Source organism: Eurypyga helias, unplaced genomic scaffold (genome assembly GCF_000690775.1).
Source record: "Eurypyga helias isolate BGI_N326 unplaced genomic scaffold, ASM69077v1 scaffold9798, whole genome shotgun sequence".
Lineage (NCBI taxonomy): Eukaryota > Metazoa > Chordata > Aves > Eurypygiformes > Eurypygidae > Eurypyga > Eurypyga helias.
The window spans coordinates 667-15,090 of NW_010267536.1; the positions used below are offsets into that span (position 1 = coordinate 667).

Genomic DNA, 14,424 nt, shown 5'->3' on the forward strand with positions numbered 1-14,424 from the left:
TTTGCAAAAGTCTGTGTGTGGATATTTGGCCCTCGCTTCAAAGCCATGGCGGCAGAAGCAGCGTGTGTTACAATCAGTTTATCAAAAGAACCCAGATCCATTCCTACCTGCTTGCTCCTCTCACATGCAGCAAAGCTGAAGTTCTGTGCAAACAGGTCTGGGATCTCCTCTTTCAAAGGAGAATCCAAATAACATGCATGATTCACAACCAAAAGCCAGGCAGAGTGGTTAAGAAAAGCTAAATTTATATTAAATTATCATCAACCCCTAAAATACTGAACACAGTGGTTAAATAACTCCAGAAAGTCCAATGTCTCCAGTGAGTAACGTTAAAACCATTACACAGGAACACACGGAAATCACTGACGTTAGCTTGGGACAGACAGGAGAGAGGTTTGCTTTTTACATAGTAAATCAGTGCTCGAGAGATCATCCTCCAGTGGCCTTCCTACATTCTTAACAGCCTAAGTGCAACGAGGGTCTTCTCCTCCCCAGAAGGGGAACGACGATGCACTCTCCCCAGGCAGCATCTCACTGGGGCTGTCGCTAGGAAAAAGAAACCAATTTCTGGGACATTTTGTTGCTCCTTTTCGCCATAATCTTTTGAGGAAGGGAGCAGAGAGCAGTTAACGAATGTTTGTTAGGCTGGAGTGCGCAGGGTCCCTCCCAAGCCGCAGCAGCAGGGAGTTATTTGTCAAGGTGGAGATCACAAGCACCACGAGTTGTTGAAAAGACTGACTGGGTTTTCCTTTCCATTCTGCACTCGCGACTCGGACAGAGATTATTTTGACAGGCTGACTGACTATGCTTGAGCCCTCTGGTGTCGCCCCTGCATGAGGCAGGTGAGACAGGCAGGGTCCGTGTCAGCGATACGCACGCCTCTCTCAGTTCCCAGTCCAGTCCACGCCTCCCCCCAAAAGTGCCTCTGCCCAACAAAAACAATGCTTCCCAGGCTGGAGTCAATCAAATAAATAATTAAATAAAAATCTAATTAAACCCCCTAAAATTCCTCTGGGACGAGGGAGGAGTCCCACATTAACACAGGGAAATTTCCAAGCCTCAGCTCCAGTTAATTTTCCACAGGAATATACACCAGTCAGCCCAACGGTGCAGTTACGGACAGAGTTTCAAGCCACCTAGCCAGGTCAACGCTGCCACCTTCCCCCTTCCGCAAAGCTCTCTCTGCTGCAAAACGTGAAGCCAACCCGCTGGCAACTGGCACGTTTTTCAGGGGTAGGAGAACTGTTAGTATATGAGAACAAGGATGGATGGAGAGTAGGATGGATTTTCCCTTTTGTTCCCCACTAGCTATAAAAGGATCCCACTGGAGATGCACCCTCCCCACACCACGAAGCCTTGCCCCTAGTGTGTGCTTTGCTCTCTTTACACCACGGGTGGGAATGTACTTGACCTCTTCCCAGGAGATAAAGAGGTTACAGAGTTTGCCATGAGAAATTCTTCACTGGAAAGTTCTGCTTCCAAGTATCTGGCTTAACACTTAATATTTTACCATGATAGTATCCATATGACACGAGGGGTTAATATAAATCTCATTTCTGAAGAAACATCAAGATATATTTTCTCTCTCTTTTTTTCCCTCTGAACAAACAGATGACAAGAGAAATCAAGACAATATGAAAACGTGGCAACAGTCCGTGGGAGCATGCAAACCCCAGCTCCAGATGCTGCTGGGGTTGTAACTGCAAGGGTAGGATTACACCCCCTGGAGGGTAAAGGCCATGGAGGCCAGAGAAGACCTGAAGCTCATGCAGCTGCTGGGAAAAATGACTTTGCAAGGAGAGCTATTTAGTGGCAACAGAAGAGCTTAAAGTGCAATCCTACCTGATAAACAACTATTTAAAAATGACCCTTACAGCCCCCCGGATTGTTGTCTCCAATTCTAGGTCAAATGGACTCAGCCTAGTAATAAAGCGGCTCCTACCTGTCAGCACTGAGCATTCCCCTGGGAAAGACTCGACCTAGGAATTCTCTCTTTTGCCTCATTATGGTAATCAAAGGTCCTGAAGGCCAAGAGAATTGGGACTGCTGGGGACTTACAAATTTTCTTTTTCTTATTTTAGATATCAAAAGATAGGGATGTATGCAAAGACAGGAGTAGAATTTAGGTCTTGCCGAGATCCATTTCCTCCCATTAGCTCTGCAGAGTTAAGAACAATACCGGTCTCTTCTCAAGTACAGCACTCCAGTACCCACAGGGAGCAGTTCCGAAAGGGCCATTTGCCAACTCTTGTTCTTCCAGAGTCAAAACATGTTTTCACAGGAAAGGGGAGAACAGGAGCAGCGTCCACTGCCAGCAGCAGACAGAGTGCTTCAATCAGAGCATTCCTTAAAGTTTTTACTAGCCGATGGGAAAGTAAGCAGTGATGCTCTCGTGAAGTGAGTCATGGCAACTGTGGTTACCCTCTTTATGCCCTTAAAAAGTGACTTGATGCTGTGTCAGCGTCCCCTTGAGCCTCAAAATATACTCCACCTATTCCAAGACCTCTCTCCAGTCAGAGAACCCTCAACACAAAGCCTCAAAGAGTGCTGCTAGTGCTGGAATGACATGGGGAACTTCTGTGACCAGGAGCTAGCAAGGAGGCAGCTCTGCTCTCTTCATGGGCATCGACCGTGAGCTGGATGGCACAGGACTTGCAGGTTGCCAGAGAACACAGAATCTGAACCAGATTTGGGCCAGAGGAGTCACTGCAAAAGTTAACGTGGCAGCTTCCAGGGAAAGGGAACATATAAATAAACGACAGTGAAAAATGAACCAAAGGGTCTCTGGGTTCCAACCCACCCATCCTCCCTCTCCAACCACAACATCAGAGCTGCCCAAGCTCCTTGGTGAAAGGCAGTCACAGTCTCTGAGCCCCTCACAAGAGAGGCTGGTCTCCGTGCCCTCCGTTGCCTGGCAGGCAGGGTCCTGTCTGTTTTGTGCAGAGCAGAGGCTAGGGAGGGGATGAGCATTTCCAAAGCTGCATGTACTTTAGACCTCGCTCTCCGTGGAGGGCTTGCGTTGGTGTTTCCAGCCTGTGTCTGGGAGCGAGCCACGCCGTTCCGGAGTGGCTGCTGCTGTGTTAACGCTGCTGCATTCAGACTGTTCTTCCTGCAGCAGCTGCTCAGTTTCGGTGTCATCCAGTGAACCAGAACTAGCCTGGATAGAGACCGTGTCTGTCTTCATGCAGACGTGGTCTCGGAGAATCCCTCCTCTGGAGCTCCGAATCTGCTTAAGGTCATCCCACTCGGAATCATCACTGGATAAAAGGCATATCCCCTCCACAATCTTGATCTTCTCCTTGATGTAGCTGTGGTCAGGACCAGTCTAGGGAACAAATACACGAATGAAAAAAAAACAATACTCTGTGGAAAAGTATGGCAAAGAGCAAAGCAGAGCAGGAACGTAGGCAGTGAAGCAGACAAAAGGCTGGATCCTCCACGTAAACAGCCACTGGCTTGGACTGTCACAATGGCAGAACCCATTATAAGTTTCCCTTCAGTACTTCACCACCCCCAGACGAATCCTCTCTGCAGGAGCTCTCATTCCAAACTCCAGGAGATTTCAAATCATGCAAGGGGAATGAGGACGAGCTGGCTCTTCCAATACAACTATATATATTCCCTAACAGCAGGGAGTAAGAACAACACTGAGTCTAAAAAGGAAGGGGGAAAAAAAAAAAACCCCACCCTCCCAAACCAAAAAGGGAAGCAGGAGCAGCCAGAAGACTTCACGGTAAAAGTAGGCAGGGAATCGATTCTAGGTGTGCAATATCTTTACATCTGAGTCCTTCTAGATTCACCCCTCAGGAAAGCACAGCTGGAATACCTCTGTTGTGCCCGAATCTCACAGCGACACAGAGGAAGGAGATTATAGAGAAACAACAGAAATGATGAGAGGCTAAAGGGACCACACTGAGATTGAATGAGTGAAATCTAACTTGGCTCACTGTCACATAAGGAGCATTAGAACATCTGATCTACCCCTGAGGAGAAAGCAGAGGGGGTGGGGAAATATACATCTGGGTATATCTAGGAGCAGCAGAATTAAGAGAAAAAGTGGAAAGGATTTAGATCCCCAGATAAATAACCCTGGCTTATCCTTAGTAGAGAAGCCTAAAATGGCAGGAAACTTCGGGAAATCTATTGGATAGTACCTTTGAAAAACAAAGCCAGGGAACACTCTCCTCTGAATAAGCCTTTCTGTGATCCCTGCTAGAGGAACTAACAGATCTAAGAGACCATCATAAATAAACTTCCTACAGAAATTATCTTTTTAAAATCTCACATATGAGTACAAGTAGCCAAAGCCAAGACCAAAGGATCTGCCACAGAAAACTAGCTATGCCTTCTTGACAGACAGTAGATTTGGTTTAAGGACATAAAAGCAGGGGAAAAAAACAAGAGCGAGCAATTAGTATGGGACAGTGCTTGAGCCACAAAACAGAGCTGGAGTGAGGGAGGCAGGATCAAACACATACACAGAGTAGTGATACCTGACATGAGGATGTGGACGGAAATCAGAAGAGGGAAGATGAGAAGCTATCTGAGTGATAAGAAAGCTTCTGAGGAGAAAACAGAGGAGAAACTAAGTGCGGCAAGATTAAACACTCACATAGGGCAGACCTCTGCAGGGCCTTTAAAATGCTCCATTTAATAAAGGGCTCCAGTTCTCTCCCTATCCCACCCCTTCCAGGCAGTGCACAGTCAGGAGCCACTTTCTTGTTACCAAACCCCTTCTGGCTGCCTGGTTCCCCTGGTGACTGTCCAAAGCAACCTCAGTGCAACAGTCACTAACTAGGACTGTGTCCAGCGATGACAAGTCCCTTTGACTCCTGTACTTCGAGGGCCAGGACCCAATGCAAATGAAATACAAGACACTGTGGGAAAGGGGAAGAAGCAAAAAGCTAAAACCAGGTCTAATTCACTGCAGCTCAAGTGTTGCTGGTTGATCTCCATAGAGTCTGAGCAATCCACTGAAGCTGTCTTTCGATGTTCTACAAGTAAATGCTGATGAGCTGCAACATTTTTGCACACTAAGGCCTGTAATACTCAAAAGCAGCTTGAGCTGGGCTCTCACATCCTTAGTAGCAGCTCTTACCTCTTTCTTATAGCACAACTGGTTGTACATGGTTGGTTTGGGAATCGCTTCAATCTTCACCTCCTGGGTAGATGTCCGATAAGAGGGATTACTGTAGGTTAGGTTCCCCAAGCCAGGGTCCGTGAACTTGGACTTATTATGCCTAGAAGGAGAAAGCTGTCAGGAAAGACACAGGGCCCTACTGCCAGGATCCCAAGTTCCTGAGTGCTCAGCAAATGGAAAGCTCCAGCGATCTTCACTGTCCCTCAGAGGGAATGCTGGCTTCACCTGGCTCTTCAGCCACCAGCACACTCACTAGCTACCAGCACAGCAAGGCACTGCGATGTAACCACAAAAGCTATGCTGGCAGTGACCAGCGATGCCATCTGGCAGAAAGCACATGAGCTCACGCATGTACCGAGATATGAGTTATCTCGTATCTCTGTCCATAACTCATAAACTCTCTGCAGAAAATTTAGCCAATAAGGCTTCAAATTATAGAGTTGCATGCCCAACACTTCAAAGGCACAGGACTCAAACCTTGCAAATAAAATTATCAAACACCGTTTCCAATGGATAACAAAGGGATTCTAATTGGCAATAGAGAAAAAATGAAGTGCTTTCAGGAGCTTTCTTCTACAAAATCACTAGATTTTACTATTGGTCAAGAGAGAGGGGGAAAGATCACTTACCTATATATAATTAAAGCAGCAATAAGCAGCAGAATAAACAAGATGCTGAGAAGACCTCCAATAATGTAGCTGACATGCAGCCCTTCTCCTGAAAGCGAACAGCAAGGGTAATTTATGCACTCTCCGTAACTTCCACTGGATAATACCGACCTTGGTGTAACACCTAGTACAGAGGCTTTACACCATACAGGTACGTAAAGAGCTGGCACACCAAGGTTTAGCAGAGGGTTTTGCCTGGCTTCATAAGAAACCGAACATACACTAACCCTTCCTCCCACCCAGGCCCCAGCAAACCAAGGAGCATCAAGACCTTTGTAATGGAGCCGGATAAGGACGAGTTAGACCCCCTTTCTGACAGTTTATTCCTGCAGAGGGAAACAATTACTCTAGTCAACCACCCTCAACTAAACACAAAGGGGACGATGAAGAATATCCTTAATGGGAAGAGCCCAATGGATGAGGTATGGGATGAAAGAAAACAGAACAATTGTTCAGACCAAAGTGTCATTTGGAAAAGTCCCCATATAGGCTAAGGAATGTGTATGACTGATGTTCAGCCTTAGCCACACTTGGCTCTGCTCAGAGGGCACTTGAGTAATTCAAGCCTGAGTTTCAGAAATTTGAGTTTCAGAATTTTGAGTTTCAAACACTATGCACTGGAATGTCGCGGGCACATCGGGAGGAACAACCCTGGTAGAGAAGTGTTAAGGAGAAGGCACTCACCCATGGTTGCCAACACTGCCTCGTTGGCATGGGTACACAAGCCTCGCCTGGCATCTTTGTCAGAGCAGCTGAATGACAGAAGGACAGTTAGTTACTGAAAGTAGTAACAACAGTGTCAAAGATATCAAAAGACAGGATGGGACAGGCTAGCACTGATATCCCTTCCATTTCCAGTTCAACAACAGAACCTTTCCTTTCTCCTCTTCAGTATCCTTCTGTATCCAGGGCAGAGAGGACCATATACGTATATAGAGGGGGGAGTGCATGTGTATATGTCATCTACAGGTCTGCAATATCTTTACATCCTGGTCATTCTAGAGTCACCTCTCAGGTACATAGGTGCATACATGTATCTATCTGTCAGAACACAAATTTCAGCATCAGTGCCGAAGCAAAAACCAGAACATCCTCAAGTCAGCACAAAGACCTTTCTGTCCAATATATCATACTCAAGAAAGTGGAAGTTTGGCCTTATAAATAACCCAGCCTTATATTATAAAACATACTTTTTTTTTTTCTTTTTTTTGGTGGGCAGTAGGGATAGCAGTCTGCAGGGAATTAGCAGAAAAGTCTCTTAACTACTTGCATTGTAACTTATGTTAGAGCTGCAAAGGTTCTGTTCTGCCCCAAACAAAGTTTTGTGGCCAGGGTGGAACCACTTCCCCAGATGTCTGGGTCAGGTCTCAGATGTCTCAGTGAGTTAAAGCAACAGACTTCCCTCTCCTCCTCTCAGAAATAACTTCTCAAAATTAGGAGTTCAGAAGTCCATCACATGAGTGACATTGTCTCAGGAGGATTTTAACCCTTCAGCACAATCAACCTAGACACATTTCACTAGAACAGGTAGAAGGATTTCTGCACCTCTTTCCTGCCAGCTCAACAGTGTTCTGCATTCTTTGTCAAAATGGTTTTCACAATTATGAATGTGAACTCTGGAGCTGGAACCGCATCTTTTGGCTAATGAGAAGTACACTTAGATAACGTCAACCAGAGGGAGCTTGCATGTTGCACTGTGCACAACCTGTGACATTTACATCCCAATTCCAAGAGAACAAGAGCACTTACTTTCCTTCCTCTGCTTCCAGAGATGTGAGAGGCTTGATTGTTGAAGTACCTACTCTGCCGGGTGGTGTCTGACTTCTCTCACTTACACTGGTGGGTTCAGGGCCAGGGGGCACCACACCGGGAACTAGAACAACAGAGAGAAATAAGCAGGACCCCAACTTTGTGTGACAAATTAACAAATCTGGTAAGCTATAGAGAGTTTCCTGAAACAGCCTATATGAGTAGCTTTCCTATCTCAAACCCAGTCTGTCAGCAGAAAGAACAGAAGGCGGCTCTAGTGCTCACAACCACCTTACTTCCAGTATATGACACTGTATAAGATTTTATACAATAAAGAGCTTCAAACAATCTGGTTGCCACTAGATAAGTAGTGGCAACTGCTCACTTACGGAAGCTACTACCCAAGTGACAGTAAACTCACTGGTAGAACAGGGCCGCCCATCTGGTTCATCCGGACATGCACAGACAAAGTCAGATGCCCTGGCAAAGCAGAGGTGAGTGCAGCCTCCATTGTTCACTCCACAAGCATTAGTACCTGGAAGGAACAAGCAGTTTGATAAATATGTTGCAGATGACCAGGTGGGATCTCAGAGCAACAACCTTTTTTCTGACTCAGCCAGAGAGACTTCCTAGAAAACCAGCAAGTTACTATGCTCTGGGACATGCCCTTCATCTGCCTGCTAAGGAAGTGGTGACAGTAGCCAGATACTGGTAGAATATAGGCAGTCTTCAAAGGCAGGCACAGGAAATCATTAGATAGCATGGAAATCATTAGACAACACAGCTGCACAGATAAAGATGGGAAAAGCTCACATCCTTCTGTTTTACCACGTCAGATGAACAACAGAGAAAGTGAGATTTGCTAGTCAGAGCTGTTACAGAATGCCGTTAAGATGTACTTGACTGAAATGTCATGAGCAGACAAGGAATGGGCCCAGGGAAGATGCCTTAACAGTTTAAGAACGGATGCCAACCTTGCTTGACATCTGCAGTAGCACAGTGGTTCGAGAGTTCTGTTTTTCCACAATTAACATTTGCCTGAATCGAGGTCCTCCTATTTACCTGTCTGTCTCTGAGGGGAAACCACAATAATATCCATCAGTCCCTCAACATTGGCCAGGACTGTCTCTTTGTTCCGCCCAGAGTATTTGTCCACTCTCTGGATTGATTTGGTTTGCCAGTCAGTCCAGTATATCCACCTATCCTGCTGCTCAGGGAGACAGCAAAGAAAAATCACAGCCATTAGCATGTTTAGCCACACAGACACAGGATACCCATAAAAAAAAAAAAATCCCAGTGGCAGAAGACCCAAAACTATGGCCTTTTTAACCCCTTCCTGTGTTATAAAGAAGATGACTACACCCAAGAGTTCAGACAAACTTCCTTTGTTAGACCCACAGAAGAGATAGTACTATCGCCTCAGCCATCTTGGTTTCCCCAGACTAGCATTTCCCTGTCCCCAGGCTTCACCCTCCAATTAATGAACACACCAGGGAGAGTGGTGGCAGCAGGAAAATCATCTTACCTGTGTCAGAGCAAAGGGATGCGACACCTGGCTGACCAACACTTGCCGTAGCTTCCCATTGAGATCACAACTCTCTATGCGATCGAGATGCGCATCCACCCAGTAAATCCTGGAGGAACAGCGAAAGAGGTGAGCTTCCATCTATACAATCCCTCTTTACTTCCCAGTCATTCACTAGCCAAGATGGATCAGACAAAAAACCCCACTAAAACCCACAACCCTGCTCCAATAAACCAAGCTAACAATGCTAAAAAAATACATTACGTCCCTCAACCCTATGCGAGTGTAAGAAAATCTTTCACTGACCTCCTGGTGTCATAATCCAAAGTCAAGCCATTGGGCCATCCCAGGTCAGTGTTAATCAGGATTTTACGGTCAGAGCCATCCAGGTTTGCCCGTTCAATTTTAGCAATGTGACCCCAATCTGTCCAGAAAAGGTACCTGAAGAGATAAAAGGCAAGCGTAAGAAGAAAAGAACATTTCATTTAGCCTCATGAAAGTTTTAGTTACGAATTAAACTGCCAGATTCTTCAGGTTTAAAAAAATATCATGTGGTCTGTAGCTTGCTTCTCCCAGCTATCTGCCCAACCGTCAAGTTTACTGTCTGCCTGATTACATCTGTCACTCACAGGCAGCCCCTTGCTGGTACCTGCAGATCCACATGGCACATCTCTTCTTCCTCCCACAACCTCCTCTTCTAATTTGACTCTGCACAGCTCTTCTCCTTGCCCCACCAATACCCCATACCTACCCTTTCTTGGGAAAGACAGCAATAGCTCGAGGCTCATCCAGGCTGTTATTGATCAGCACTTTCCTGGAGCTTCCATCCAGTCTAGCTACTTCTATGGTATTACGTCCTGTGTCTGTCCAGTAGAGGTTCCTGGCAACCCAGTCCACTGCCAGGCCATCCGTAGTCTTCAGACCCTGACCAATAACAGTTTCCATGTTGCTGCCATTCAGATCAGACCGCCTGGATGGAAATCAATGACAAATGGCAGTGAGGAACAGGTAGCTTCTGGAAAGCCTTCACACCTCCATGTTCTATCCCCATCATCCACAGGGCCACTTTGTACTGCCACCTCCCTAATACGTTTCCCCCCCCTAGTCTCCAGTGGTTAAACACACCTTCAGCATTTAGTTCAGCGATACACATGACGCTGTGCACCAAAGACAAGGTGTAAGCAGAGGTGTACTGCCAGCATCTCAGTCTCCTCAACTTACGGGCACGCTCCACAGCTCACCGCAGCACAACCAGCTGGGTGACCTGGGCACTGGCCAAGCAGATGACCGGCACCCACCTGATGACATCAAGAAATACATCTGTGTAGTAAATCTTGCCATCCACACTATCATAGTCCAGAGAAATGACGTTGTTCAGCTCGGGAACAGGTATGTGCACATCTGTGTGGTCACTGGTGTCCAGTGAGATACGACGGATGGAAGCACGGCTAGAGAAAAGCAGGTAGGTCTCTGGAGAAGAGTCACACGTCTGCTCATCTCTCTTCAGCTGGATGCCAGTGGGGCAGGCACAGGAGAAGCCCGTGGGGTGAGGCAAGCAAAGGTGGGAGCAGCCACCATTACGAACTCCACATTTATTGAAGCCTTTAGAAATGGGGAAAGCATAGGTTAAGGATCAACGTGGTCCCACAAACCAAAGCTTTATTTTAAAGGCTACAGACACACACAACTTGCCAGCAGCTGAGTTGATCCTTACCATCCCAGCTTTGCTGGGAATCTAGAGCCCTTCATACAAAGACTGCCTCTTTCCCCCCCAAGATTCATGGCAGGCATGCGTTGGGCAAGGAGAACAGGAAGTCACAGAAGAAGGGGGAGCATTAGGAGAAAAATCTTGACCTGCATTCCTCGATAATCACAGTTTTCCCACAGAAAAAGGAACAGCCAAATGCTGATAGATTCACACAACTGCCGTTCAGCTTGATTATTGCTGCAAATGGTAATGCTGAGAGAAAGATCCAACCCCGTGGGGAAGCTGTGTGACAATGCACCAGAGGCCAGGCTGACAAAGAAGCTTCTGTTTCAACTTAACTGCACACAGTGGCAAGTAAACACAGGCATCAGAGAAGCCTGCTGGAAGTGCCTGACATATTAGGGTCATAGCTTTTACTTTTTTAAGTTGAAAAAAACCCAGCATACATTTACGAGGAGGGGATAAGCCCGGAAGACAGGTGCAGCGAGTGGGAAGAAAACAACAGGGATATGATGGCTAGTTTTGGTTAGCTTGAAGTTATATTGTGAAGTTATACGGCCAAGAGTGATGTCCTGCTGTTAGTAGCCACACGACAAGCAGCAGTTTTCTGTAAAAGTACATACTGGGGAAATTCCACCAAAACAAAGCCATGGCACAAAGCAACAACTCCCACTGAAGCAGAAGGGAGCAAGATGGGGTTGTATAGGATCCCCAAAGAATAACATAAGGAATCTGACTCTGGCACAGAATAGTTGGAGAGCATGACAGCAACTGAAGAAGCATAGATTTTGTAGAGCAAAGCAGCAGACAGGAAGACGAAGCCTGCAATGGTTGGGAAAAAATGACTAGCACTTCAGCAACTAGCTTAAGAGGAATTAGTACCTTTTGGACTTAAAAAAGGGAAAATGTACAATGCCAACAGACTCTGGTGAAGTTTAATAGGGCATGATTCATTCAAACCTCCTAAGTGGCTCTACAGAGTGTGAGAATGAGGTTGCCAGTGAAATCCAGTGAAGTAAATGCATGCAGGGAGTCAAAAGGCATGCAGCAATAAACACCCGACCTATGGAGCTGGGTAAACAGGGAGAAGTGCAAAAATAGTTAAAACAAGAGAAAAGAAGAAAAGCTGATTTTTGAGAAGTTACTCTCTCACTCATGCTTTGCACCAAAGGACTCTTTTCAGTGAGAGCTCTGGAGGGCTGCCCTAGTCACCACAGACACCCACTGATTTGGGAGCAGCCTAGCAACTCACCCAGGGGCCTTGCCCTATCAACAGCTTGAATGTCCATGAGGCCAGGCAGGTTTGCCCTCACCAAGATGACATTGGCACCAGTGTCCTTGTCAGCCCTGTGAATGCTGCGTGTTTGCCAGTCAGTCCAGTAGATGTAAGAGTCCAGCAAAGTGAGGCCATAGGGATGTTGCACCGGAGACAGCAGGGTGCGGCGGTTCGCACCATTGAGATCTGCAGCCTCAATCCGCTAAAGAAAGAAGTACACATCAGCGCTGTACTCAAAACACTGATCCTTCTGCTAGTGATTATTTATCAAGTGGGAAGCAGAGCCTAAGCAAGTGATGTTATTCAAGTCCACCCTCCCCACAGCCCCTACTCTCAGAAAAGCTTATGCTCCCCTTGCTCAAGAGCTTCGAAACAGCCTCCAGGCTACCAAAGACCCAATGACAAACAATGCTGAAGAACAGAATCAGACCTCAGTGTGTGCATCAGCCCAGAGCAGCTGGGACCCAGCCTTATCCACTGCCAGTCCATTAGGCCAGCCCAGGTTGTTGCTGATCAACACCACACGTCCAGAGCCATCCATTCCAGAGCGTTCCAGCTTTGCATTCTCACCCCAGTCCGTCCAGTACATATACCTGTGGAAAAGCCAGCAAGTGTTACGGGAACAGAGGTCAGAAGTCCTGTTCTAACCCCTAAATAGGTGACACTAACCCCATCTCATGGTATAAAGCTATTGCCCGAGGGCTGTCCAGGTTCTGCCAGACCAAGACTTTTCTCATGGAGCCATCGAGGTTGCCCACTTCAATCCGATTGGTTCCTGTGTCTGTCCAATATATCTTCCTGCCAATAGCATCCACAGCCAGCCCATCTGTAGTCAACAGACCTGAGAGAACAGAAAGGGGTACTGGTCACTGCTCATCCTCCCTGCTTAGTCAGGAATTTCTGGTATTCCCCTTGTGTATCTCATCAGGCAGTTGGTTTAGGCTTTGCTTGCCGTTCCACCAAAAATTTAAAGATCATTCTAGCAGGGTATCAGAGAATCTCTCTTTTTATGCTGCATGGAGGTGAGAGGCTTCCAGGCCAAAAATCTCTCTTACCTGTAGTGACGATATCCTCAAACTGTGAGCCATCAAGGGCAGCCCGGCTGATTTTCCGCAGTGTGCTGTCTGACCAGTAAACCTTTCCTAGGTGGAAGAAGAAAGAGAAAGTTAAAAAAGAGCCCACAACAAAACCAAACCCCAGCAACCAAACAGCAAAATCCTTAAAAACCAGATCCAGTTCTCTGACTACCAGTGACATCATTTGAAACAGACTCAGCTGCACAGGAATAACAACAGCACAAGACCATTAAGCTAGAGTGATAAAACAGTACCAGTTATCTTGTTCCAGTCCTCCGTAAAATATGTAGGAGCACTGGCACTCTGACCTTTACACGAGGACAGAGAGCACATAACACATTATCATCTAGCGGTACAGAGCCTCACATCTGATTTCTCAAAATGTCCCAGAGGACAGCAAACAGGTCATCTGCCTTATCGTAGAACAGTGGGTGTACAGCCAGCACACCATCAGATGTTTAGTATATATGGACAGCCAGAGTCTCAGCTCTACTGCTGTAAAAGGCTTCCGCAGGAAGAAAGCTTTCTTAAATTTTAAAAATGCACAGGAACCTCACTCAATATGGAAGCAGCTTTTTCCACATAGTTGAGCTTCTGTTTTCCTATAAGGCTATTCCTTTCCTGATTAGTAAGGAGTGTTTGCAGCACATGCTAGGAAAAAACCCTACCCAAATTCACAGTCTACAGTCAGATCTGTGCTTGGGTCTTTACTCATTTAGACATGAAGTCACTTGTTGGCTTTCAAACAGACAGTTGGGTACACTAAGACGTTCAGACCTTCACGAGGATCCACACCAATTGCAATGGTGTTCTTCATGGTGACACTGACAGAGACGACAACATCTGCAAAGTAGGGAATATCCAGAGAAACCATCCGGATGTCAGTCCTTCTGGCAAAGATCAGAAAACTGGTCATTCCTGCAGAGAGTTGAAAATGGACAGATATCAGTGAGGAACAAGTTCAGTCAACTGTAGGCATCATTTATTGAACACTCTGGCAGTGACATCCACTTCTGTGGAAAAGGGGAATTCTCAGGCAGGTTTTGGTTTCTGGGGAGTCTGGGTACAAAAGCTTTACTGAGTGTTACTGAATGCTTCTTTACATCCAAGTTGAAAAGGAGTGCCCTCATAAAAGAGTTACTTCTGCTAATATGTGTGGGAAGTGGGAATAAGGAGTTATTTTTTTCCTGCTAAGGAGAGAAAGTGGATATACCATGGCCTGAAGCTGAGTGCTTTCCACAATCCTCAAAAAGAGGGTCCATGGGAGGAGCATGTACAGACC

General features: G+C 46.4%; 1 protein-coding gene across 1 annotated transcript in view; it reads right to left on the minus strand.

Moving 5' to 3' along the window:
- Positions 1-2,696: 2,696 nt before the first annotated feature.
- Positions 2,697-14,424, minus strand: part of LRP4 (low density lipoprotein receptor-related protein 4) — a gene marked incomplete at its 5' end in the record, with an annotated part of 30,380 nt that continues 18,652 nt past the window's right edge. The window contains 16 exons of the mRNA XM_010157453.1: positions 2,697-3,325; positions 5,099-5,240; positions 5,770-5,857; positions 6,493-6,560; positions 7,558-7,681; positions 7,979-8,092; positions 8,620-8,764; positions 9,083-9,191; positions 9,389-9,523; positions 9,834-10,052; positions 10,381-10,684; positions 12,043-12,268; positions 12,497-12,659; positions 12,736-12,907; positions 13,122-13,208; positions 13,920-14,060. Of these exons, the coding sequence (XP_010155755.1) occupies positions 2,990-3,325; positions 5,099-5,240; positions 5,770-5,857; positions 6,493-6,560; positions 7,558-7,681; positions 7,979-8,092; positions 8,620-8,764; positions 9,083-9,191; positions 9,389-9,523; positions 9,834-10,052; positions 10,381-10,684; positions 12,043-12,268; positions 12,497-12,659; positions 12,736-12,907; positions 13,122-13,208; positions 13,920-14,060 (2,573 nt within the window). The remainder of the gene's footprint in view (positions 3,326-5,098; positions 5,241-5,769; positions 5,858-6,492; positions 6,561-7,557; positions 7,682-7,978; positions 8,093-8,619; positions 8,765-9,082; positions 9,192-9,388; positions 9,524-9,833; positions 10,053-10,380; positions 10,685-12,042; positions 12,269-12,496; positions 12,660-12,735; positions 12,908-13,121; positions 13,209-13,919; positions 14,061-14,424) is intronic.